The 23020-nt window shown below is 39.8% G+C and overlaps 1 protein-coding gene across 4 annotated transcripts in view; it reads right to left on the reverse strand.

Moving 5' to 3' along the window:
- Positions 1 to 23020, reverse strand: part of VWA8 (von Willebrand factor A domain containing 8) — a 383005-nt gene that overhangs the window by 262079 nt on the left and 97906 nt on the right. For all 4 annotated transcript variants that reach the window (XM_015098045.3, XM_042254643.2, XM_060394273.1 and 1 more), the window contains exons 14-16: positions 20945 to 21058; positions 4747 to 4915; positions 1083 to 1160 (exon numbers count right to left, since the gene is read on the reverse strand). In XM_015098045.3, the coding sequence (XP_014953531.3) occupies positions 1083 to 1160; positions 4747 to 4915; positions 20945 to 21058 (361 nt within the window). The remainder of the gene's footprint in view (positions 1 to 1082; positions 1161 to 4746; positions 4916 to 20944; positions 21059 to 23020) is intronic.

Below are 23020 nucleotides of genomic sequence, written 5' to 3' on the forward strand. Positions count from 1 at the left end.
TGAACAGCACATCTCAAGGGTTTTTTTGATTAACATGATTAAAATAGCAATTCAGCTTAGAAATATTAGAGGTTTAAGATAAAAAATTATTTAAAAAATAAATTCTTTTTTCCTCTTAAAGAATTATTTTTTACGAAAATGTAATGTTCGCTGGGAGAGAAAATTCTAGGCACAACCTATTAATTAATAACTAATTAATTTATTCATGCATTCATCAAACATTTGTTAACTTTTCTACTATGTGCCAGGCACCAGGATGGCAGATAGTTGGTGCAAAAAAGATACTTTGACCCTCCTCTGTCTCCCTGAAAGCAGGAAGTAAACCACCCATGAAAAAATACCCTCCCTGTACCAGGAGGCTAGAAGGCATCCTTAGCACCAGAAATAGGAAATTTAGGGCTGAGAGCGTTATATTAACAAACCTTGTTTCTTTTTCACTAAATTACCACCCAAGCCCAAATGTCTTTGTATTGTCAATTCTTCACAATTTTATTGTTTCTTCGTCTAAAAGGTATAAAAGCTGCCTGCTTTGGTCACTTCTTTAAGTCTCAGATTTTTATGGGGCTCCTGCATCTACAAAATTAAATCTGTTGTTTTGCTCTTGTTAAACAGTCTCATGTCAATTTAATTCTTAGGCCACCCAAAGAACTTAAAGAGGAAGAAGGGAAAAGTTTTCTCCCTTATATCATTCCAAACATAAACAGAATCAGAAATAGAGAATCAACCAGGAGAGAGGAGTTAGAAGCTAGAGATAAAGTTGTTGGCATCCACACAGAGGTGATACTTGAAGCCATAAGAATACATGAGACTGCTCAGCAGAGGAGACAGCAGAGGAGAGCCAAAGCTCCAGGAACACCCAGGTACTCCTCTAGAGCTAACACTTGTTTTCTGTGACACCAGCCAGGAGAAGCTGGAAGAAATGTTAAAATCACTGAAACAGTAACATATACACATAGGAGAAAGCATAGCAGAAGGGATAAAAATATCAGCTTAAAAAATAGATTTTAAAGCACTGAACTCTAAGAATATAAAGCAGCAGCCTGTCAACAACAGAAAATTCCATGGAGAAAACCCAGACTTACTGTTGGATCCTGTGTCTCTCTGAGTTTGTGCGTAAATGACAACAATTTGTCCAAAGCTACTGGAGGCATATCTGGGACCTATTTTATGAGAGGATTAAGGAAAGAAAGAATAAATTGGGATATATGATCAAGGAACCAGAAATTATGGCTAGTTATCAAACAATATTAAAATTATGCTTTTATAAAGTCCTGGATTATAGGTATCATGCTTAACCTGTGGATAAATTTGCTTATTCATCTTCTCAGGAAACACTTTTGCCTCTGCTTTCTCTTTAAGAATCAGGTCAGGAAGATATGGCGCATATATACAATCAGATGCTACCCAGCCATAAAAAAGACTAAAATAATGCCATCTGCAGCAACACGGATGCAATCAGAGAGTACCACACTAAGTGAAGTGAAGTCAGAGAGAGAAAGACAAATACCATATGCTATCACTTATATGGGGAATCTAAAATATGACACAAACAAACCTATCTATGAAAACAGAATCACAGACATAGAGAATAGACTGGAGTGGGGAGGAGGGAAGGCGGGGAGGGACGGGGGAGAGGGCGGAAGGGGTGAATCGGGAGTTCAGGATCAGCAAAGGCACACTGGTACAAATAGAATGGGTAAACAAGAAGTCCTACTGTACAGCCCAGAAAACTATATTCAGCAGCCTGTGACAAACCAGAATGAAAAAGAGTATGAAAAATAATGTATATAATACATACATCGGAGTCACTTTGCTGTACAACAGTGATTAATACAACGTTGTAAGTCAACTATACGTCAACTTAAAAAAAAAAAAGCCAGGTAAAACCAGGCCATTCTTCATCCACAATTCTATCGCAAGGTTAAAACTGAAAGGAACCGCTAACCAATTAAAAACTGGCATATAGGACACCCATAAGAAACTTCTCATATATCACATCCATTTTTGTTAGCTTCAACTCTAATTCAGGCATTTTTCTTACGAAACCAAACTCCTTCATTTAGCAGCAACCTTACACCTATGTCTACTGAGAGACTTAATATATCTTTGTATAAAGGGAAGATGCTCAAACTGTCCATTTTTTCAAGGACTTTAAAACCTATAATAAACCATAATGGAAAAGAACATGGAAAAGAATGTATACATTATGCATTTCTGAATCAGCCCAACACTGTAAATCAACGGTATTTCAGTAAAATAAATATGAAAAAAATCCCCACATACCTGAGGGGCATGATCTACTTATCAATGAAATGTAAAGAACAGTCGCCCGGAAACATACATTGACTGCTTTTAAGCACACTGAGTTTAATATGTATTTGAACTGATAATAAGAAAATTTTACTTAAACAATGACAAAATTAAAATTTTAACTTAAAAAGAGCAGAAGGAGATGTCAGAACAATGATTGGTATAACATGACAATTTCAGAAACAAACTTCATGGTTTCTCTGGGCATTTAAGTAACTGGAATTTTAAAAATTCAAAGCTCTATACCATATATACGTATTCATTCTTTATTTTTTTTTTTTAGTTTTTTATTTTTTAAATTTTAAAATCTTTAATTCTTACATGCATTCCCAAACATGAACCCCCCTCCCACCTCCCTCCCCATAACATCTTTCTGGGTCATCCCCATGCACCAGCCCCAAGCATGCTGCATCCTGCGTCAGACATAGACTGGCGATTCAATTCACTTGATAGTATACATGTTAGAATGTCATTCTCCCAAATCATCCCACCCTCTCCCTCTCCCTCTGAGTCCAAAAGTCCGTTACACACATCTGTGTCTCTTTCCCTGTCTTGCATACAGGGTCGTCATTGCCATCTTCCTAAATTCCATATATATGTGTTAGTATACTGTATTGGTGTTTTTCTTTCTGGCTTACTTCACTCTGTATAATCGGCTCCAGTTTCATCCATCTCATCAGAACTGATTCAAATGAATTCTTTTTAACGGCTGAGTAATACTCCATTGTGTATATGTACCACAGCTTGCTTATCCATTCATCTGCTGATGGACATCTAGGTTGTTTCCATGTCCTGGCTATTATAAACAGTGCTGCGATGAACATTGGGGTACATGTGTCTCTTTCAATTCTGGTTTCCTCGGTGTGTATGCCCAGAAGTGGGATTGCTGGGTCATAAGGTAGTTCTATTTGCAATTTTTTAAGGAATCTCCACACTGTTCTCCATAGTGGCTGTACTAGTTTGCATTCCCACCAACAGTGTAGGAGGGTTCCCTTTTCTCCACACCCTCTCCAGCATTTATTGCTTGCAGATTTTTGGATTGCAGCCATTCTGACTGGTGTGAAGTGGTACCTCATTGTGGTTTTGATTTGCATTTCTCTAATAATGAGTGATGTTGAGCATCTTTTCATGTGTTTGTTAGCCATCCGTATGTCTTCTTTGGAGAAATGTCTATTTAGTTCTTTGGCCCATTTTTTGATTGGGTCGTTTATTTTTCTGGAATTGAGCTGCATAAGTTGCTTGTATATTTTTGAGATTAGTTGTTTGTCAGTTGCTTCATTTGCTATTATTTTCTCCCATTCAGAAGGCTGTCTTTTCACCTTGCTTATATTTTCCTTTTCATTCTTTAAATCAATCCTGTGATGTAATAAGTAGTATTATCCCCATCATCAGATGAAGAAAATATGGTTGAGTAATTTACCCAAGATCTAGAAGCTAATAAGTAGTGGATCTGACATTTAAAGGCAAGTTTTTTGACTTTAAAGTCTGCACCCTTATCCACAACCATGCTCGTAAGACCTAAAATTAAATAATTCATTCTAGTATTTCAAAGGGGATAAGTGCAGTTATTAGTGATCTAGAATAGTACTGTCTAGCAGAACGTTCTACAATGATGGAAATATTCTTTATGCTATCAGCATGCCATGGCCATTTGAAATAAGACTGAGCAACTGAATTTTTAAATTTGATTTAATGTGGCTAGTGCTACTACATTAAACAGTGAAGTCCCAGAATTCCAAAAGTGCTAAACATACTGCTTGGTTAAGGCAGACATCACAATAAGAGATTACAAACACTACAAGCCACTAGACAGCTAACCAGTTAAGTATAGGCTATCTTACAATCCCAAGGGGACCAGAAATACCTAGGATTTTTTACAAAACCTATGGAACTAAAATATATTTGGCCTCCTCTTGTAGTTGGAGAAGGAAATGGCAGCCTACTCTAATTTCCTGCCTGGGAAATCCCACAGACAGAGGAGCCTAGTGGGCTTCAGTCGATGGGTTCAATGAAAGTTGGACATGACTTAGCAACTAAACCACCACCACCACCCCTTTTAGTCGGAGCTGTAAATAGTCACCTTTGGCTGAATCTAAAAGGAAAAAGAATCCCCAAACTGTCTCCACAGGAGGAAAATGGAGAGACAGCCCAAATGCCTGGTTCTTAAGGTGTGGTCAGCATCAGCATTGCCTGAGTACTTCAGACAAGTAAATTCTCATTTCCATCCCAGAATCACTGGCTCGGTGATCTGTAAGTTAACAAGCCCTCCAGATGATCCTGAAAAGTGTTGACGTCTGAGAACCATTTTATAAGGAAATTTGGAAATAAACAGTGAGAAAAAGCCAAAAATATCCAACTCTGGCTCAAGCAGGTGTCAAAAATGCCTTAAAAAGAGAGTAACTGAAGGCAACAGGCTTGTGCTGGCCTCACTCTTACCATTTCCTTAATCACTTGGATTTCTTCACTTTTGACAAGTGGTTTCATGTAATGGAAAAAGAACATGGTTAAAAATTCTGGCCCCAGCCACTGCTGTGTTGTGCTTCCAATAACAGGGGGTTCTGCCAAGGCGATGATTCTGAAGGAGGGGTGAACAGGAAAAATCGATCTAAAAGAAAAAAAAAAATCTTTTTAAGCATAACCTTTTGTGTCAGAAATTAGGCCACAGTAGCTAAAACCTGGGCAATAATAAGACTATGTTACAGATAAAGCTATTACCCAAAGAACAAGCTTTGAAAAAACAAAGGTCAGGATATTCTAAAAACCTAAGATTAAAACAAAAGAAGAATTACCAAAGGTTAATATATGATGTACCATGTCAACTGACGAAACTCTATCGCTGGCATGAATCACTGTTTTGGAAAACATGAATCCATGTTTTGGATACGTTGTTGTACCTACAATAAATTTACTCCATAGTCTCTTGAAGAAAAAAGTGAAAGCGAAAGTCACTCAGTCGTGTTCAACTCTTTGTGACCCCATGGACAATACAGTCCATGGAGTTCTCCAGACCAGATTACTGGAGTGGGTAGCCTTTCTCTTCTCCAGGGGATCTTCCCAACCCAGGGATTGAACCCAGGTCTCCCACATTGCAGGCGGATTCTTTACCAGATGAACCACAAGGGAAACCCAATAGTCTTGAAACATAACCTCAAACAGTTCATATTCATTAGACAGGTCCCCTGTCTTTGTTCAAAATCTCCTGTCTTGCAAGGAACTTCTATGTCAGTCATAGAAAGACCAAGAAGCATTACTCAGGATGAAGAGACTTTTTACAATGCAGAAAATTTAAGTAGCATAGGGGATCAGATTAAAATTCAAATTTGGATTGGCAATAAGAACACTTAGGTCTTTAAAAGGTGGAGAAAAGTGAACTTCTATGTAATTCACTCTTTCGTCATTTAATAGGAAACAATGTGAGTTTTACAGTGATCTCTTTGATAAATCCCTGTTAGGGAATCTGAAGATGTAAATATAAGATAAGATTTCCCATGGTTTATGAAATGAACTTGAGTAGTTTTAGAAGAAGGAGCTAGAAACCCTTTATCATGATCTAATCATGAGTAATATCAGTTCTTGTCAATTCTCAAAACTGTAGCGCAAACAGAACTTTTGCGGGTTATATCATCCTTGCTGAGAAAGGAGAAATGAAACTCAAACATCTGCCAAGAGCTTCAGAAAAATGAAAATAAAGGGAGCGAAATGGCATTTCTTCATTGTCACCAACTATTATGATAGAACTCAACAGTTAACGTGGTTGGGGAGCAAGAATATTAGGAGATAAGACGTGTAGAGAGAATCAGATAAATACCCGGAAGATTTCAGATCAGAAAAAGTCCCCCCAATACAACAGAAAGGTTCACTGAGTCCCTGACAGTATGATTTAGAATTTTAGAGGGCCACAGCATCATTTGTAAGCCAGGGAAAAGCAGTTTATAGGAATGGTCATATGAAATGTCTGGGTGAGTTCATAAAAGCTACTAAATACCATTTCATTTCGCTAGGTGGGGGCTGGCGGGGGGGGGGGGATTTATTTATAGATATTCAAGCATAGTATGGGGATGATCTGTCCAAAGGCGTTGTACTAGGAAAAGAGAAAAGGATAACAACACAGATAACGACTTGAGAGTCCTAAGGACGGCACAATCACTCAGGATTGCTAGAAACTACAGTCACACAACAAAACCTGGGCAGAGAAAATTCTATGATCTGAAAAGAGATTATTCCATTTTCCACTTCTGTTAAGTGGTTTGCCATAATCCGGAAAGTCTGCTTCAGGGCCCAGCAACAGATGTCGGATTCATCTTTGATCCTCTTCTCTCCTAGCTGGGACAAAAGAAGGTGGGAGAGACAGAGCCTGCTTATTTGTGCTTTGCTCAGAATTAAAGCTGCAGATGTAGTTTTCCACTCAAGATGGTGAGAGACACTAAATTAGGGAGAAAACAAAACCAAAATCCAACAAGCAAGGGGAATTTCAATTGCCATCCTTAAACCAACAGGAGAAGCAGCAAGCGCCACAGGTACACTGTAGATTCAGACCTAGAACAACTAACATGAAAGCAAGTCAGGCTGGTTTTAACTTAAACACGGAGATGGTCATTGCTTAGGAGGTACACTGCGGCTTGCTTTTTGGTATGGACTCTAGCAGGGCGGTTTCCCAGGTGGTGCTAGTGGTAAAGAACCCGCCTGCTGATGCAGGAGACGTAACAAATGTACTTCTATCCCTGGGTTGGGAAGAATCCCTGCAGTAGGAAATAGCAACAACCCACTCCAGTAATCTTGCCGAGAAACCTCCACGGACAGAGAAGCCTAGTGGGCTACAGACCATAAGTATTAATATAAGCTGACTATAAAAACAGCCAACTGCTAAATAACAGGAAGAAAGGACCTGTTTGCTTGTCAAGTTCTCCACAAAGGCTTCCTTACATATAAACAGGTCATATGGAAAGTTATTTTCTGATGGTGTTACGTTCTCTGAGTCTGACAGTTAGACAGCAGAGTACGCCTGAGGACGGGCCGTGTGCTTCCAGATGTGATATGGCATGCATGTGTGTGTGCTAAGTCTCTTCAGTCATGACCGACTCTGTGCGATCTTGTGGATGACAGCCCACCAGGCTCCTCTGTCCATGTAGTTCTCCAGACATGAAGACTGGAGTGGATTTCCATGCCCTTCTATAGGGAATCTTCAAATCCAGGGATCAAACCCACATCTCTCACATCTCCTGCATTGCAAGTGGGTTCTTTACCACTAGTGCTATGTGAGGAGCCCCGTGATCTGACATACTGGTGGGTAACAGAAAGGCTGAAGAGGTAATAAACAATTGAGAATTAGGAAACATGCACTATGAAAATTTAAAATCAAGGTTAACTTCAATGTTACTAGAATTTAACAACAAATAACAACTGAAACTAAAGATACAGATTAACTTCAGATGAACAGATACCATTTCATAAAGATTAAAAAACTTTAAAGCAGAAAGATCTTTTACAAAGGCTTAAAATATTGGGGCCAATATGTTTGTTTGGGGTCATAAGTAAAAGTTTTTAGAAAGTAAAGTACTTTCCAATGCTTCTCAGCAATAAAAAGGAAATGAATTATCGGTATACAACAACATGGAATATCTCAAAATAATTATGCCGAGAGGCCAGACCCAAAGAACACACTGTGCAAATACATTTATTTAAAGCTCTAGAAAAATGCATATAGAAAATTTTCTATAAAGAAAGCTGAGCGCCAAAGAATTGATGCTTTTGAACTGTGGTGTTGGAGAAAACTCTTGAGAATCCCTTGGACTGCAAGGAGCTCCAACCAGTCCATTCTAAAGGAAATCAGTCCTGAATATTCATTGGAAGGACTGATGCTGAAGCTGAAGCTCCAATACTTTGGCCACCTGATGCGAAGAGCTGACTCATTTGAAAAGATACTGATGCTGGGAAAGATTGAAGGCAGGAGGAGAAGGGGATGACAGAGGATGAGATGGTCGGATGGCCTCACCAACTCAGCGGACATGAGTCTGAGTAAACTCTAGGAGTTGGTGATGGACAAGGAGGCCTGGAGTGCTGCCATCCATGGGGTCACAAAGAGTTGGACACAACTGAGCGACTGAACTGAACTGAGAAAATGCACGTTATATAAACTATCAGGGAGCAGATTCCTGGGGTAGAGAGGGTGGTGAGAAGGATTAAAAAGGGGTCTGACAGCACTTTGGAGATCATGGAGGTATTTATTATCTTGATTGTGGTGACAGTTTCATAGGTGTATAAAATATAAAAAATTATCAAACTGTACATCTGTAAATATACAGATTTATATATCTGAATTACAATGCTATTAATAACACCAAAACTTCAATAAATTTCTATCTTCTGACAGAAATTATATGCTACACTTTTGTCAAATGTGTATGTTAAAGAACCTGAAACAATAACATAGAAGGTTTTTATAAAGATATTAATCATGAACTGGAAAAGGATTTTGTAACTGGCCTTTCATACTATAATACTTATGTTCCAACTCAGAACCTGGAGGTTATGCAGGTCTGTACACAGTCTGTATTTCCCCTGCTTTGCAATGTAGCAAAGCAAACTCCTACTTTGTCTTTATACCACACAATGTCTAGTGTGACAGATAAGTAAATAGTTAAATAGATAAATGTATTGCTGCTGTTAATAACCATCACTGCAAGAAACTTTTTGAAGACCTTTGTTGGCAAGGACAAAACAAAGGTAAGTGATAAGAAGTGAGAATAATGGTTTTTCATTAAGAGCAGAGCAGCTAGCCTAAATCTGGTCTTGAATGAGTTTTTGAGTGAAGGTGCATTGTTGTATCAAACATGTGATACATTTGTGTATAAAAAGACAAAAGCAACACATACAATAATAAGTAATAAGGCTTCCCTGGTGGCTCAGTGGTAAAGAATTTACCTGCAATGCAGGACGCTGCCTGCAATGCATTGGATCCCTGGGTCGGGAAGACCCCCTGGAGAAAGAAATGGTAACCCACTCCAGTATTCTTGCCTGGGAAACCCCATGGACAGAGAAGCCTGGCAGGTTACGGTCCATGGGGTGCAAAGAGTTGGACACAACTTCATGACTAAACACCACCACCACAGACCCTTCATAAGCACAGAGTGTAGAACTTTTCCTTGACCATAAAAATGTTTAGGATTATTTTTCAAAATCAGAATTTGCTAACAGCACTTTGTTTTGAGAACCAAACATAGAGACTTGGGCATAAAATCCTGGATCTAACTTGAATTTTGTTAAAAATGTACACAGACTAATTTTCCAGCAAAGAGATCCTGAGGTTTCTAGGGGAAGTAGGAGAGAATGCTCGATCCTAACTATCTTCAAACGTGAGTAAGAGTAAAATCTAACAGATTGACGATTGTGTCCAATGTCCACTTACAGTCCATAAGTGATTAATAGAAACTGGAAGATTATAAACTGTCCTCAATGCTTAACCATAATCAATAAAAAATAGTCAATAAAAATACAAAGACATTAGAGCATATATAATTACAACTGAGACTAGGCCTCTAATCTTTATTGCTTTCCTGAGATAACCAGAAGCCTATTTTTGGTAAAATAAACTTGGTAATTCATGGAGGTTCTCACCCACCCTCATCTAGGCTCTGACCAGCAGCAGGAAGGGACACATTTAGAAGCCTGTAGTATTTGTACTCCTCCTTTCCCCAAAGAAATTTTTCCCATCAAAGGAAATAGTTCTATTTTGGTCCTTACTTCCTGTGGGAAATGCTGGCATGGTGTCTGGTGAGCGCGGCCATCACGTTATTTCTAACCCCGATGTCCACAGTCTCCCAGGTGTCCTGCACTAGAAGGAACGTCATTAGCTGCAAAGAATACCTGCAGAGCACTACAGAAACGATTGAGGTATACGGTGAAATTAGAACACAAAGAAGGTCAGCAGAGGAGTGGAATATAATTGTAAGGAAACTAGGTTTCATACTATGAAGTTGAAAGGCTTGGTAGCTCACTGCTAGTAGCTGATAATTATGAGACTCTATGTTATCAGACTTGTCATTAAGAGAAAAGTAGTCTTAATTAGTAGGTTCATAAAAGAAAACATTACTAACTCAGAAAGTTATCGAAAACTGGATGAAATTACCAAACTGTGAAAACTGGATGAACTCACTTTACCTTGAGTTTTCTAGAATTTGTTCTGGGTTAAGATTTATTCATGATTCCAAAACATTTACTAAGTGTTCTACTATGTATCAGATACTGTGACATTTGAAACAAAGACATGAAGTATAGGGCATTAGAGGGCCCGCACAACATTACAGTCCTCGGTTCCAGTTTTTTCCTAAGACCCAAGTGCATCTTCTCCCTCCCTTTGAACACGTGATACCACCAAATTCCTTTCTGTGACAATTTAAGGTTGTTCTTTTGTTGCTGTTACTTGTAACTGAAGGATTCCTGCTGAACACAAATATGAAAATTGTTCCTATCTGAAAGCCAAAATGTATCTAAATTTACCAAACTGGGTCTAGAAGCAAAGTAGCCTAAATCTGACTTCCTTTCACTCTACCTTTGATCATTCTCTCTCTCTCAAATTCCCCACAAGGAAACAAAGTATTAATAGCTGAGTTTATTTAAAGATGAAGAGAAATAATAATCACTTTGCTGCACCTCAGTCCTATGCTTAGGTATGGAATGAAGGGATAGAAGATTTGAGTTATGAGTTTCTAATTTATAGTTCAGATGCTAATGCCAAGAGCGACATATTAGATACGGACAGAACACAGGGTCAATTCAAGCTACTTGTCAAGTAATATGACAATGGGTCATATTACTTACAAGAACAACTCAGGAAACAAATTAATTTTCTCACAGGACACAAATTTCCCACTTTTCATGCTATGGTATGTCCTTTCGGTGGAGCTGCCCATACTCAACCAAATGAAAACAGCCTGGACAGATACAGTCAAGTGGCTGAAAGGAAGAATCTAATCTACTATAACCCTAAAGGACAACATGTTTATTCTAAGAAAACAGTGTGTTTCTCTGGTTTAAAGAAATGAGGAACACTGTTAAGGAAAGGAACCAGGCTGTCAACTGGCAGAAATACTTTGGACAAAGAGAATTCATTTTGAGACAACCCGCCTCTGAAAAGTTAATAAAGTCCTGATAAATTCATAGAATGTAAGAGAAAAAAAGAGAAGTTCAGCCCAGGAGGCTCAACACCTAACTGATGATATATACAGAAGAGACACCAGCGGAAACTGGAGCGTGGGAGTGGAGAGGGATGACGTGTACGCTGCACGTATGGAGAGCAACAAGTCCAAATCAGGGCGAGTCCGAACACGCCACGGGAGAAGGATGAAATGGACAGAAGATGAAACTGATAGGATACCTGATGTGCCTGAATGTGCTGAGAGGAGATACAGACAACAGGCAAAGTGCCTCTACAAATTTAAGAGGATAGAAATTATATCAACTGTTTTTTCCAAACACAACAGTATGAAACTAGAATCAATTAGATGAAGAGAAACAGGGTCTTCCCTGGTGGCGCAGGGAAGTAGAAGTGGTTAAGAATCTGGCTGCCAATGCAGGGACCACGGGTTCCACCCCTGGTCTGGGAAGACTGCACCTGCCACGGGGCAACTAAGCCCGTGCTCCACAACGAGAGAAGCCGCCTCAACGAGAAGTCTCTGCACTGCCAACTAGAGGCCAGGCCCTGCTCACTGCAACTAGAGAAAGTCCACGCACAGCAACAAAGACCCACTACAGCTGTAAACTAATTAACTGAAAAAAGAAATGGGAAAACACAAACACGTGGATACTAACCAACATGCTGCTAAAAAAAACCCCATGGGTCAATAAAGAAACTGAAAGTGAAACCAGACAATATCCCAAGACAAACTGAAAATAAAAACACAGCTTTCCAACATCTATATGAGACAGCAAAAGCAGTTCTAAGAGGGAAGTTCATAGCAACACAGCCTACCCCAAGAAACAGGAAAATTCCCAAACCTAAGTTACCATCTAACAGAATTAGAAAAAGAACAAAAGCCCAAAGTCAGCAGAAGGAAAGGGAAAAAAAATCAGAGAGAGAACAAGCAAACACCAAAAAATAATTGAAAAGATCTATGAAACCGAGAACAGTCTTTTTTTCCTTAATGATAAACAAAACGGATAAGCCTTTAGTCAGACTCATCTAGGGGGAAAAAAAAAGAGGACCCAAATAAGCAAAATAAGCAATGAAAGAGAAGTTACAACCGATATCGCAGAGGTTAAAAAAACATAACAGAATATTATGAACAGTTACATGCCAACAAATTAGATCACTAGAATAAATGGATGAATTTCTAGACAGATACTATCTTGCCAGACTGAATCAGGAAGAAACAGACAATCTGAACAGACTGATCACTAGTAGTGAAATTGAATTAGTATTCAAAACACTCCCATGCAAGTCCAAGATCGGATGGCTTCACAGGGAAATTCTATCAAAAGAAGGGCTAATAGCTATTCTTCTCTAACTACTCCAAAAAATCAAAGATAAGGGAACACAAATTTTTTCTACAAGGCCATCACTACCCTTATAGCAAAACCAAACTAAGACAGTACAAAAAAAGAATATTAGATGCTAAAATAAATGCAAAAATTATTGACAAAATAATAACAAACCAAATTCAATACAGAAGAATGTGAATATAGATGCAAAATTTTTTGACAAAATAATAATAAACCAAATTCAACAATATATAAACAGGATTATATACCATCATCAAGAAGGATTTATTTCAGGGATGCAAGGATGATTAAATATCCACAAATCAATCAATGTGATATATTACATCAAGAAAAATAAGGTTAGAAATCACATGATCATCTTAATAGATGCAAGAAAAGCATTTGACAAAATTCAATATCCATGTATGATAAAAAAAAAAACTCTCATCAAAATTGGTATAGAGGAGACATATCTCAACATAATAAAGGCCATTTATGGCAACCCAGAGCAAACATTAACAAAACAAAAAGGCACCCTGTGGAATGGGAGAAGGTGTTTGCAAATGATATGTCTGATTAGGGATTAATATCCACAAAACACAAACAGCTCATACAGCTTAATACCAAACAAAACCAAACCAAACAACCTGACTGAAAAATGGCAGAAGTTGTGAGTAAGTATTTTTCCAAACAAGTTTTACAGATGGCCAAAAGGTACCTGAAAAGAATGTTCAGCATGGCTAATGGTTAGAGAAATGGAAATCGGAACTACAGTGACATACCCTCTCACACCTGTCTCACTGGCTATCACCAAAAAGACCACAGGCACCAAATGCTGCTGCGGATGTGGAGAAGAGGGAACCCTGGCACACTGCTGGTGGGATGTAAATTGGGGTTGCCTCTATGGAAAGCCATATGGAGGTTCCTCAAAAAAAAAAAAAATGCAAGCTAAAAATGGAACTACCACACAATCCAGCAATTCTACTCCTAAGTATATAACCCAAGAAAATGGAAACACTAATTTGAAGAGATACATGGACCTCAATGTTCACAGCAACATTAACTACAGTAGACGCAATATGGAAACAACCTAAGCGCTCATCAACAGATGAATGGATACAGAAGCTGTGGCACACACATACTGGAATATTCCTCCGTGTAAAAAGAATGGAACGCTGCCATGCGCAGCAATGCGACTGAACCTAGAGAATATTATGCTAGGCGCAGTAAGTTAGACAGAGACACATGGCTGTATGCTTTCGCTTGTGGAATCTAAAACAAACAAACGGAACGAGAGAACAGATGAATGCAACAGATACAGGGAACAAACTAGTAGTTACCAGCCGGGAGAGAAGTGGAGAGGAGCAAGACAGAACTGGAAGATTAAGACGTACAAACTACAAGGTATAAGATAAGTTATAAAGATACATCGTACAGCACAGGGAATAGTTTATAATAACTTTACATGGAGCAGAATCTGTAGAAATATTGAATCACTAAGTTGTACACCTGAAAATAATATTACAAATCAACTACAGTTCAACTAACACACACACACACTCACACACAAAAATATCTGTATAATAACTGGATACTTTCTTGGATTATATACTAGTTGTCTTAAAAATAAAAAGTCAAGCCAAATTGGAAAGCTTATTTTTTTGGTGCAAATAAAGTATAAACTTATATTTGCCAACTCTTTAAAGAAACTCACCTTCACTAATAAGCTTCTGTGAGGTAACAAGAGATCAAATCACAATCCTAAAGGAAATCAGTACTGAATATTCATGGAAAGGACTGATGCTGAAGCTGAAACTCCAATACTTGGGCCACCTGATGCAAAGAACTGACTCATTTGAAAAGACCCTGATGCTGAGGAAGATTGAGGACGGGAAGAGAAGGGGACGACAGAGGATGAGATGGTTGGATGGCATCACCAACTCAATGGACATGACTTTGAGTAAGCTCCAAGAGCTGGTGATGGGCAGGGAAGCCTGGCGTGCTGCAGTCCATGGGGTCGCAAAGAGTTGGACATGACTGAGCGACTGAACTGAACTCAGTAAGAAAAAAGAAAAGAAAGTTACTTCTTTATCTGGGTTCCCATAGCATTATGTAGACATCTTTATTGTAATATTTTAAAGCTGCATTTTAACTTTTTATTTATATATCTGCCGTTCTTCATATGTAGGCAAATACTAACTTTAGGAAAAATAGAACATATGTAAAAAGAGAAAAATAACTGTAGTCTACTGAATGATTCAGCAGTGTACGGTCCTTGTGCCATCACAATAACGCAAACACTGAATGAAGTCCAAATGAAACTATTACCTAATGTCTAGGAAGAATGGGAGATGGGAGGTATGCACGTGCAGTGGGAAGAAGGATGGTGGAGGAGACCTAAACTATAATTCTCCATGGTAGGAAATCAATGGGCAGTGCCCAACACCAAAAAACAAATCAAGCAATGTCAATAAAAGTTTCCTACTTAGTGACATAGAGGTAAATATCCAAAGAAACAGCTCAGAGGTCCAAGTGGTAGTCTCTGAGGAGGAAGCAACAGGCAAGTGTCCCAGGACACACAACAGAGGACCGGTATTTTTCCAGAAAAGCTTTGAAAAACTGCCTGGCTCAAGTTTTATGCATAATCAACAATAATTTTCAAAAAAACTTAAACAAAAATTTTTAAAATAAGTGAAGGAAGTAAGCAGTGCTATGATCTGTCTCCACCGGTTTCAGAGTGACTTCTGGAGACAGAACCGAGCCTGGTTTCATTCACGGGAATGATGAAAATCAAGAGTGATGAAGACAGGACGCTTTGGGAAAGAAGCACTATCAACCAGTCTGAGTCAAATCCTGAATGTGAAGCCTGGGGCCACTTCGTTCCTGAGAGTGTGCTCATTTGTAAAACTGCTTGTGACCATGAGGGAGAACTTGGGTTCCTTCCATGGAAAAGGGCTGCCGTTACCTGGACGTTTGGTGAGCAGACAATGCCCCTCAAGTCCTGAGGGAAACCAACGGGCAGCCCTGCTGGGAGCTGTTGCCCAGCTGCTCTGATTCGTCTCCCTGAAAATGCAACCGCTCCCTGATAGGTGAGTCACAGGCAAATAAGGTACAGTAGTTGAATGTCATAAGGCCAAGGTATGATATGAGAGGGCTCTTTATAATTTGCCTCCCTAAACACTCAACCAAATCACTTACTGGGCTAGAAGGATCTGAGGATAGGCAACAGCCGTGTTAGTTCACAGTTCAGTCTCCCAGTCGTGTCCAACTCTGTGTGACCCCATGAATTGCAGCACGCCAGGCCTCCCTGTCCATCACCATCTCCCGGAGTTCACTGAGACTCACACCCATCGAGTCAGTGATGCCATCCAGCCATCTCATCCTCTGTCGTCCCCTTCTCCTCCTGCACCCAATCCCTCCCAGCATCAGAGTCTTTTCCAATGAGTCAACTCTTCTCATGAGGTGGCCAAAGTACTTGAGCTTCAGCTTTAGCATCATTCCTTCCAAAGAAATCCCAGGGCTGATCTCCTTCAGAATGGACTGGTTGGATCTCCTTGCAGTCCAAGGGACTCTCAAGAGTCTTCCCAAACACCACAGTTCAAAAGCATCAATTCTTCGGCGCTCAGCCTTCTTCACAGTCCAACTCTCACATTCATACATGACCACAGGAAAACCATAGCCTTGACTAGACGGACCTTAGTCGGCAAAGTAATGTCTCTGCTTTTGAATATATTATCTAGGTTGGTCATAACTTTTCTTCCAAGGACTAAGCGTCTTTTAATTTCATGGCTGCAGTCACCATCTGCAGTGATTTTGGAGCCAAAAAAAATAAAGTCTGACACTGTTTCCACTGTTTCCCCATCTATTTCCCATGAAGTGATGGGACCAGATGCCATGATCTTCGTTTTCTGAATGTTGAGCCAACTTTTTCGCTCCCCTCTTTCACTTTCATCAAGAGGCTTTTAGCTCCTCTTCACTTTCTGCCATAAGGGTGGTGTCATCTGCATACCTGAGGTTATTGATATTTCTCCCGGCAATCTTGATTCCAGCTTGTGTATCTTCTAGTCCAGCGTTTCTCATAATGTACTCTACATATTAGTTAAATAAGCAGGGTGACAATATACAGCCTTGACGGACTCCTTTTCCAATTTGGAACCAGTCTGTTATTCCATGTCCAGTTCTAACTGTTGCTTCCTGACCTGCATACAGATTTCTCAAGAGGCAGGTTAGGTGGTCTGGTATTCCCATCTCTTGCAGAATTTTCCACAGTTTATTGTGATCCACACAGTCAAAGGCTTTGGCATAGTCAATAAAGCAGAAATAGATGTTTTTCTGGAACTCTCTTGCTTTTTCCATGATCCAGAGGATGTTGGCAATTTGATCTCTGGTTCCTCTGCTTTTTCTAAAACCAGCTTGAACATCAGGGAGTTCACGGTTCACGTATTGCTGAAGCCTGGCTTGGAGAATTTTGAGCATTACTTTACTAGCATGTGAGATGAGTGCAACTGTGCGGTAGTTTGAGCATTCTTTGGCATTTCCTTTCTTTGGAATTGGAATGAAAACTGACCTTTTCCTGTCCTGTGGCCACTGCTGAGTTTTCCAAATTCACTGGCATATTGAGTGCAGCACTTTCACAGCATCATCTTTCAGGATTTGAAACAGCTCAACTGGAATTCCATCAACTCCACTAGCTTTGTTCGTAGTGATGCTTTCTAAGGCTCACTTGACTTCACATTCCAAGATGTCTGGCTCTAGATTAGTGACCACATCATCATGATTATCTGGGTCGTGAAGATCTTTTTTGTACGGTTCTTCCGTGTATTCTTGCCACCTCTTCTTAATATCTTCTGCTTCTGTTAGGTCCAGACCATTTCTGTCCTTTATCAAGCCCATCTTTGCATGAAATGTTCCCTTGGTATCTCTAATTTTCTTGAAGAGATCTCTAGTCTTTCTCATTCTGTTCTTTTCCTCTATTTCTTTGCATTGATCTCTTCTTGCTATTCTTTGGAACTCTGCATTCAGATGCTTATATCTTTCCTTTTCTCTTTTGCTTTTCGCCTCTCTTCTTTTCACAGCTATTTGTAAGGCCTCCCCAGACAGCCATTTTGCTTTTTTGCATTTCTTTTCCATGGGGATGGTCTTGATTCCTGTCTCCTGTACAATGTCACAAACCTCATTCCATAGTTCATCAGGCACTCAATCTATCAGATCTAGGCCCTTAAATCTATTTCTCACTTCCACTGTATAATCATAAGGGATTTGATTTAGGTCATAGCTGAATGGTCTTGAGGTTCAAGTGAATTTTTACAGAGATAATAAGATTAAATATTTTCTCTCTACGAAAAAATTCCAAGGATAAAACATAAACAAAATAAGAAACACACATAATTAGCATTTGCTGGATTTCATTGTTTTAAATATGGCAGCAAGTTCTTTAGGGGAAGGAGTGGCTTCAATCAAGTAAGATTCAATTAAGTGACTGGGAATTCCCCAAAGTACTAATAATAATCTCTAATTATGTGAAGATATCCACAGAAATGTAATGAGGCAGAAAATTACTTATAATTGCTAGATCTCTTCTAAAGGAAAGCACAGTATGCAGCTGAAAGAAATATTTTCTTTGAAACTTCTTAATTTGAAGATTTTAGGGCACCAGGCATGAACTCTCAGTATAGCGGGGAGCAGGCTGGCCCTCAAAATCAGCGGGGACAGCCAATCTCACCTACAAACAATAAATGCTGGTAAGGATGTGGACAAAAGGAAACCCTCTACACTGTTGCTGAGAATGCACACTGATACAGCCACACGGGGAGCAGTACGAAGATTCCTTAAAAAACTGGGAATAAATCTACCATACGACCTAGCAACCCCATGACTGGGCACATGCCCTGAGAAAGCCACAATTCTAAAAGACACATGTACCCCAACGTTGACTGCAGCTCTATCTACAACAGCCGAGACATGGAAACAACCCCAGGTGTCCATCTACAGATGAATGGACAAAGAAGACATGGTACATATATACAGCGGAATGTTACTCAGCTATAAAAAAAAAAGCAAATTCGAGCCAGTTCCAGTGAGGTGGATGAACCTATAGCCTATCACACAGACTGAAGTCACAAAGAGAGAAGCAAACATCGTGTATTAACGCACAGACATGAAATCTAGAAAAATGGCATTGATGAACCTATTTGCAGGGAAGGAATGGAGATGCAGATGCAGAGGTGAACTGGTGGACACAGTGGGGCAAGGAGAGAATGGGGTGAACGGAGAAAGCAGCATCAATATACATGCACTACCTTGCGTAAAACAGGTAGCTGGTGAGAAGTTGCTATGTGATACAGGGAGCCCAGTCTGGCGCTCTGTGATGGCCTAGACGGGTGGGATGAGGGCTGAGTGGGAGGGAGGCTCAAAAGAGAGGGCGTATGTGTATCATCATGGCTGATTCAGACTTCCCTGGTGGCTCAGATGGTAAAGCGTCAGCCTACAGTGTGGAATCCCTGGGTTGGGAAGATCCCCTGGAGAAGGGAATGGCAACCCACTCCAGTACTCTCGCCTGGAAAATCCCGTGAATGGAGGAGCGTGGTAGGTTATACAGTCCATGGGGATGCAAAGAGTTGGACACGACTGAGCGACTTCACTTCACTTCTTCTTCATGGCTGGTTCACTGTTGTACAGCAGAAACCAACATGACATTTGAAAGCAATTTTCCTCCAATTAAAAGATAAATTTAAAAGAATTTTCCAACCCATAGGAAATTGGAAAGAATAGAATGTGAACACCCAAATATCCTTCACCTACAGTTCACCAATTGTTAAGACTTCACCGCTTTGTGTTCTTGCTCTCCCTTGCTCTTTGTTTCTGTGTGGTACATTTAAATCCATTCATCACATCTTTTTTACCCTGAAACGTTTGGAAATAACTTGAAGGCATCTTTTTACATTATCCCTTAGATACTTCAGAATATGGGTCCTAGGAATAGAAATGTTCTCCTTTGTAAAAAAATCAATTAATAGAAAACTCAATTAAGAAGTCAGGAAGCCAGAAGGGGGAGCTCTCACGCCCTGTGACAGACAATAGCAGAGTCAACAGGAAGAAGAAAACCTTCCTTTTCTTGCCTGGCAAGAGCTCAGCCAATGAAAGACTGTTAGGCTGCTGGGAACAGAATGAAAAGACACTACACTTCCAACCCTCAATTCCACCAATGGACTCTGATCATTATAGCTCTTCCGACTTTCTTTTTCCCTTTTAGATGAGTCCTTCCTCCTCTTCTTGTTGCATAAGGACTTGCACGTAGCCCCCCATGGTTAGAGACCCCTTAAATAAACCCATTTTTGTTGGAGAAACAACTGGAGGCCTGTTTGTTTTAGGTTAACACCTTCATAAACACAATACCATTATGAAACCTAAGAAAACTGACATTAATTCAATAACATGTAAACGTTTTCAATTGTCCCAAAATGTCTTTCATAGCTATTTTCACTTGATTTCCTGACCCAGGATCCAATACATTGAATTTGGTTGCCACAGTTCTGGAAGAAATGTTTAAATAAGACACAAAGGGCACTCCTGCATCAGGTGACAAACCCCAGAAGAAACTGATCACTTTCTTGGAGGGTTGGCACAGCTAAGTGTGAGACCCTTTTTGTTTTTTCCAAAATGATACAAAATTTGGGGCCAAAATTGAACTGCTCGGACAACAGAAGAGGAATTATCTTCTTAAAGCTAATGCTCTCAGAAAATGTTCAAACACTTCCATAAAAGTAAGCTGAAAGTACAGAGTACACATGTTAGCTGCTAAGTCGTGTCCAACTCTTTGCAGCCCCCCTGCCAGGCTCCTCTGCACATGGGATTCTCCAGGCAAGAGTACTGGAGTGGGTTGCCATTTCCTTCTCCAGGGGATCTTCCTGACCCAGGGATCAAACCTGGGTCTCCTGCATTGTAGGCAGATTCTTTACTTCTGAGCCTCTAGGGAAGCCCTACAGAGTACATCTTGGAGAGCAAACTCAAGTTTTAAAAAGTGTGCGTATAAGATCTTGTCTAGGACACCAAATTATTAAGCTGTTCAAAGTGATCTTGGTTTGAGCCTAGGTTTAGAAGAATAATTTTTTAAGACATGCTCTTGACAAGAAGAATAAGAGTAGTATACCCCGATTACCTCTGCTGTAGCTGCTCATCAGAGACTTGCAGCTCCTCCTTCAAGCGCGTGTACCTATCCTCTCTCAGCAGCCTGGAGCCGTCATAGAGGCTTAGCTCCCGATCATGGATCAGCCTAATGGACAGCAGAAGGCCAGGAAACAAATGAATCAGTTTAAATGTGGAAGCTATTAGAGGTAGAATCAGTCAGGTAACATTTTAGTCATTTCTATTATTACTGTCAATTGAGTCTAACTAGTTTGTTAGACTCAAAATGCACTTTTTGATATTTTAAGTTGGCTAGTGCTGTTATACTTGGAAAAACAGTTGGTTTCTGTACTGGAGGGCAGTAGTCACGGTTACTAGATGTGAACAGGGAGGACGAGGAGGAGGAGAAGGAGCTGGAAAGGGGAAGGAGGAGGGAAACGAAAAGCAATAGCTGAATGAGTGATTGAGGATAACCACGAGGTAAATATTAATGAACGAGGCAATTGGCACACACTCCCTTGAGTCTAGGGTAACACTTTAAGGCATAGTATTATCAAAATAGTTCTATCTTTGCAATTACAGGATTTAGAATGTCTAAAATCTTCACAAGGAAATAACTAGTGCTCTTTCAGATACCAACTGTGATGGAACCTAGCCGTCCACAGCTCAAATAGCATTGTCTTCCAGATGCTGCAGAGCTTAAAGAGTGCTGTTCCAGATCCTACACCAGCCACTAAGGTTTCCTGATGTCCGCTGTGCAACTGCCCCACAGGCTCAGTGAACCCTGAGGAGAGGGGAGACTGCACACTGCAGGGGTCAGCAGCATGGGCACTCAGGCATGGGTGCAAGTCCCAGCCCTGTGCCTTATCCGTTGAATGACCGGGGAGGGAGAGAACTGACCCACCGGTCTAAAATTTTATCTTGTATAAAACTAGGGCAGTAACACCAACCTCACAGTATTGCTGTGAAAATTAAATAGCTAATGTAAGGCAGATGCTGAACATAGTTGTTCTCAATCTTAGCTGCACATTAGAATCTACTGGGAGGAGGTTAAAAACACCAGTGTTCAGGTCTCACCCTGGATCAATTACATCAGGATTTGAGGAGGTGGAGACCAGGCATCAGTCATTTCTAAGCCTTCCTCCCATAAGGAGACTCCACAGCTGAGACTCTGAGAAACCCTGGCTTAGCACAAGGCCTCGCACAGATTAAGAACTCAATGGTAGCTGCTGCTGCTGTTACTACTACTTGGCCGCATGGACCAAGAAAGAACTAATAAAAGGAGGCAGCAGGCACTATTTCATTTGTGTTTGCATTTGTCTGTTTAGAAGAGGGAAAAACTGTAAATATATGGAATGTTTATGATAAATCACTGGAAGGTTGTGGTTATGACTTTTAAATGTTCTCAAACTGAATCAGGATTAACAGTGTTTTTAGAATCTTTAATTATACTCAGTACCTGCATCTCATCAAGGACAAAAAAATAACTTTGACTACTTAGTTGGGGAACTGGATTATTTCTTTCCCAGCAAGTTAACATTTAGAGTTAAATGTTAAAAACAAGTGATAAAATCAAGATGTAACAAACAAAAATAGTATCATTAATCTCCCAAAGTGGCACAAGATGGGACTATTTTCCATGAAATTTACACACGAAGTCTTAACATTAAAGAGAAGTTAACTATGAATGGGTGGATATTTGCCCCACCTAAGCTGAAATAAGAAACACAGTTGGCACAATTGTTGAAGTCTATAAACACAAAGTGAACTTTAGCCTACATAAAATACAACCAAAGAGCCATTATACATTTTACATAAGGAACTATATTTTTTCTCTCAAAAACAAATTCCAAGAATGTAGATCTAGGACTGAAAAAGGAGTTTGTAAACAATGAAGCTTTGACTCTGACACACTATAGAAACTTCAGTTGTGACTCACTGCATAGATCAATCAACATACATACAAAGTCTCAACAATACTACTGAAAACTTTGCCTTTTTCGGCTCCTACACAGAGAATTTTGCTATGGCACTGGCTTTTCCCATTACTCGAAGTTCTACTCTACTGTGTTTACAACAATAAACACATCTGCTGTTATATTTGGATATG

Source organism: Ovis aries, chromosome 10, assembly GCF_016772045.2.
Source record: "Ovis aries strain OAR_USU_Benz2616 breed Rambouillet chromosome 10, ARS-UI_Ramb_v3.0, whole genome shotgun sequence".
In the NCBI taxonomy this organism is placed as follows: domain Eukaryota; kingdom Metazoa; phylum Chordata; class Mammalia; order Artiodactyla; family Bovidae; genus Ovis; species Ovis aries.